Source organism: Salmo salar, chromosome ssa12, assembly GCF_905237065.1.
Source record: "Salmo salar chromosome ssa12, Ssal_v3.1, whole genome shotgun sequence".
NCBI classification, from domain to species: Eukaryota; Metazoa; Chordata; class Actinopteri; order Salmoniformes; family Salmonidae; genus Salmo; species Salmo salar.
This window is the reverse complement of record NC_059453.1, coordinates 96891415-96895684: the sequence shown is the minus strand read 5'-3', so window position 1 is coordinate 96895684 and position 4270 is coordinate 96891415. Positions and strand designations below refer to the sequence as shown.

The following is a 4270-nucleotide window of genomic DNA, read 5'->3' as shown; positions in this document are numbered from 1 at the left end:
CCTGTAGGTTAGTCTCTTGACAGACTAGACTACCTGCAGGTTAGTCTCTCTCCTCTCTCTCTCTCTCTCTCTCTCTCTCTCTCTCTCTGCTGTCACCTCATCCAGCTCCTGGTTCTGCAAGTGTGATAGTACAGCCCAAACACACAGCACTGTGCAGTACAGCAACCCCCAATACGTGTTCTGTGCTCTGTTCTCTGCTCTCGGTTTTCTCTGCATTGTATAGTACAGCACTGAACAGACGACACTGAGCAACAGCACCGAACATGTTGTCTCAAAACACATAACACGGTACATAGCAAACAAACCCCCTCTCTCTGCTCTCTGTTGTCTCTCTTCTCAGTTCCTTGACGGTGCCAAACCAAACCAGATCAAACCAGAGTCAGAGATATATTGGAAAGAAGAGAGGAACGGTGGAGAGAAAGGACTGTAATTACAATGTCCTGAAAATAAATAAAATAATGAGAAGAATGAAAGAGAGGGGTCTTCTGCTCTTTCTTATTGCTGTGATTCTGTTCTTCATCCTCTGTGTTTCATGGCAAGCTATAGGTGATAATTTCCTCTGTCTGACTTCTTCCTACAGTATTATGACCGTAAAGCCTGTTTCATTGTTTGTGGTGACTTGTTAACACTATAATAATTGTAGTTTTTTTCTGTGCTGTGTACCCCCAAGGCCAAAAAGTAAAGGTCTGCCTACGCCAACATGAAACGTAGGTCAATGACTTTGTTAGATAAGACTATCCGGTAAATAGAACGTCTAGTAATTATATGATTTGGTAACTATTTAAGTGACCTTGCGCAGGTCCCTTTTTTCACAAACCTAATTTCACACCTAAGTGGAGAGCAACTAATAAACTGAAGACGTTTGGAGTCCAGGTAAAGAATGAAGGGTGTTGTAGTTTTGCTGGTGTTGCTGTGCAGCGGCCTGACTGCGGCTATGATTGCAACCCCAGAAAACGAAGAAGAAAACTGCCAGTCTGTCATGTGTAACATGCAGAGGAAGATTGAAGTCATGGAGAACCGACTTGTAGTTGCTGAGCGCCAGGTGGAGACACTGAAGACTAAAGCAGGTAGATACTTTCTTCACTATTTTAACATGGGCTTACTGAAATAATCAACTGCTGAGTCCTATAGTTGTAACACATGTCATTTTGTTTCTCACAGAAACAAATGTGGCATTCTCAGCTGGTTTTGGGGGTACTGGATACTATGGACCTTTCAATGTTGACAAAACCCTTGTCTACGAAAATGTCTTAACCAACCTTGGCAACGCTTACAACCCGGCAACAGGTTAAGTCATCGTGCTCATTTTAAACTATTATATATTCTTCGTCTTCTTCGTCTTCTTCTTCTTCTTCTTCTTAATTTATGACCAACATCTTCCCACATTAAATAGTGTGCTCTTTTCATCCAGGCATCTTCACAGCGCCAGTGGGGGGAGTCTATCACTTTAGCGTCTATCACCATTCAGGATCAAATCGCCGCTCAGACTCCGTGCTGTTCAAGAACAAAGAACAAATCGCATTTATTTCTGCTATGAACAAGGACGGCTCCTACAACGGATCTAATGGTATCATACTGCAGCTGGAGGAGGGAGATGTGGTATATGTCGTTTTGAAGGATAATTCATGGATCTGGGACAAAGTGAATAATGGTGGTGCCAATGGATGGTGCCACTTCAATGGCATTTTGCTGTTTGCTCAATAAACCTCAGCATAATATGCACATACTTTTGCGTAATATTTTACCCAAATCAATTCCATTCAATGAGTCCAGAGAAAACCCATCTCAAATGGTTTTCTGCATAAATCATACTGTTTTTTGCTTCTTATGTGCTTCTAACATACTGAAAGTTTATCATTGGCAGCTGCTAGTAACAGTTGAACAAAATTTTGACGTGTCACATTTCAACAACTTCAATGCTATTCCCTCAGTAATGTGTTTGTTTGTTCCTAAACATTGCAGTGTCTCTTTCCAACAGCCTCTCGCAGCTCATAAGGTAGAGTTGAGAGGGAGGATGGTAGAGTTGAGAGGGAGGATGGTAGAGTTGAGAGGGAGGATGGTAGAGTTGAGAGGGAGGATGGTAGAGTTGAGAGGGAGGATGGTAGAGTTGAGAGGGAGGTTGGTAGAGTTGAGAGGGAGGATGGTAGAGTTGAGAGGGAGGATGGTAGAGTTGAGAGGGAGGATGGTAGAGTTGAGAGGGAGGATGGTAGAGTTGAGAGGGAGGTTGGTAGAGTTGAGAGGGAGGATGCTAGAGTTGAGAGGGAGGATGGTAGAGTTGATCCATGTTTTTCTTTTGGTGGGAAAAAAAATGACCAAGAGCAAAAGAAGGTCAGACTAAATTCAATTTGGATCTCTGAAGTTAAAGCTTTACAGACTGTCCGATCTAAATTTAGTTCTGCGTTCAATCTGAAGCTTTACAGACAGTCCGAACTAAATTTAGTTCTGTGTTCAATCTGAAGCTTTACAGATAGTCTGATCTAAATGTAGGTCCGTAATCAATCGGGATCGCTGAAGCATTACATATTGCACAATAGAAACAGTGTGCAACACAGCACCAACCAAACCCCTGGTTCCCTTATCTCTGTTCTCTCTCTACCAGGCCTAGGAAAGCTCTCATGTTGTCTGCCTCCTCCCCCACAGTCCTCTCTCTACCAGGCCTAGGATAGGCCCATGTTACCCATTTTAAGCCCAAAAGCTAATTCAGTCGTCGATTAATACCTATCATAGGTTAGTCTGAACATAGAAGAGAAAAAAAACACTACCCACTACTCACTACCCACCAAAAAACTTTATTCTAGAGCTGGCTGAATTTTTTTTATGTTTGATGATGAATACTACCTCCAAACAAATGAAACATCGATGGGCTCCACATTCGCTCCGAGCTATGCTAATCTTTATGTGGGTCATTTTGAAAAACATTTTGTTAACAATGAAACCACATTTTTGGGGGGGATTAAAATCCTGAAATGGTATCGATATATTGACGCCTTGGATAGGAACGGGATAAGAGCTGTCAGACTTTATGGCACTACTCAACGACATTGACCCCAATCTCAAATTCACTATTGAATGTGACACTCAACGTGTTCATTACCTCGATATGTGGAATTGAGAAATCAAACGGAACCCTGTTTACAACTCTGTATAGAAAAGAAACGGACAGAAATACTCTATTACAGGGAGACAGCTTCCACCCTGAGCCATTAAAAAGAGGACTTCCTAGAAGCCAGTTCTTCAGACTGCGTCGTATATGCCACTCCACAGAGGATTATCTAGAAAAAGCAGCGGAGATGTGCACTAGGTTTCTAAGAAGAGGCTATTCGCGACAATGTGTGGATGAAGCTCTTAATTTGGCATTAGGGAAAAACACGAAATGAACTGCTACAAAAAAGACCCACTAAAGCTAAAGAACAGTCTGTAATGTCCACAACCACATATACTTTGAACCTGCGAAAAGTATGAGATGCGGTCAAGAAACACTGACATATTTTATCATCCGACTCAGCTTTGCCGGCTGGATGTAAGAACCCACCACTTATTGTATATAGGAGAGGTCACAATATATGCAACAAATTGGTCCATGACAGCTGCCAGCCACAAAAGAAAATCAGCCAGGCTCTTTTACGCCCTCTTCCAAATGGAAGCTATAAATGCAGAGGATGCGCACAGTGCAACAATATGATGAAGTGTGAATATTTCTGCCACCCCCACATACAGGAAAACGGTTCCAAATAAATTGCATTATTACGTGTTCCACCACCCATATTATCTACATGATTAAAATGTCAATGTTGCCTGTTAATTCTCTCAAACAGTGAATTAGTGACCATAAAAGTTCAATCAAGAAAAACTGACAGGGATTATCCATTTGTAGTACATTTTAATGACCAAAAGCAGGACATTTCTACTTTTTAGATTTTGTGGCGTAGAGAAAGTGTAAGGAACGACCCTGGAGAAGAGAAGCAGGTATGGGGAGTTGAACATTTAATGTGGAACAGACAACGAACAGGACAGGAACAGCGTCAGAACCAGGTAACAAAATGACAAACAACAATTAATCCTGAAGCAGGGAACATAGCTTGGGAAACAGACAGATATAGGGGAGGAAATAAACACAGGTGATTGAGTCCAGGTGAGCGCAATGAATTTCTGACCCGCGTAACGAGGGTAGCAGGAGTGCGTTCTGATGATGGAATCAGCGTAATGCTGGGGAGCCTGGCTCCTTCGAGCGCCAGGGAGGGAAAGTGGGAGCAGGCAGGACAGAAAGTCA

At 42.4% G+C, this 4270-nt stretch overlaps 1 protein-coding gene across 1 annotated transcript; it reads left to right on the top strand.

Moving 5' to 3' along the window:
- The first annotated feature begins 745 nt into the window (after positions 1-745).
- On the top strand, positions 746-1726 carry LOC106566219 (complement C1q-like protein 2). The gene is made up of 3 exons (XM_014134095.2): positions 746-1067; positions 1162-1287; positions 1412-1726. Exons 1-3 carry the CDS (start codon positions 881-883, stop codon positions 1702-1704), a joined length of 606 nt encoding a protein of 201 aa, XP_013989570.1. The 5' UTR covers positions 746-880; the 3' UTR covers positions 1705-1726.
- Positions 1727-4270: the final 2544 nt, after the last annotated feature.

What these genes read in the sequence shown, in the direction of transcription:
- LOC106566219 (XM_014134095.2), top strand. Translation starts at nt 881, where the DNA reads ATGAAGGGTGTTGTAGTTTTGCTGGTGTTGCTGTGCAGCGGCCTGACT. An exon ending in GACACTGAAGACTAAAGCAG is followed by an intron (nt 1,068 to 1,161) that starts GTAGATACTTTC and finishes TGTTTCTCACAG; the next exon opens with AAACAAATGTGGCATTCTCA. An exon ending in CGCTTACAACCCGGCAACAG is followed by an intron (nt 1,288 to 1,411) that starts GTTAAGTCATCG and finishes CTTTTCATCCAG; the next exon opens with GCATCTTCACAGCGCCAGTG.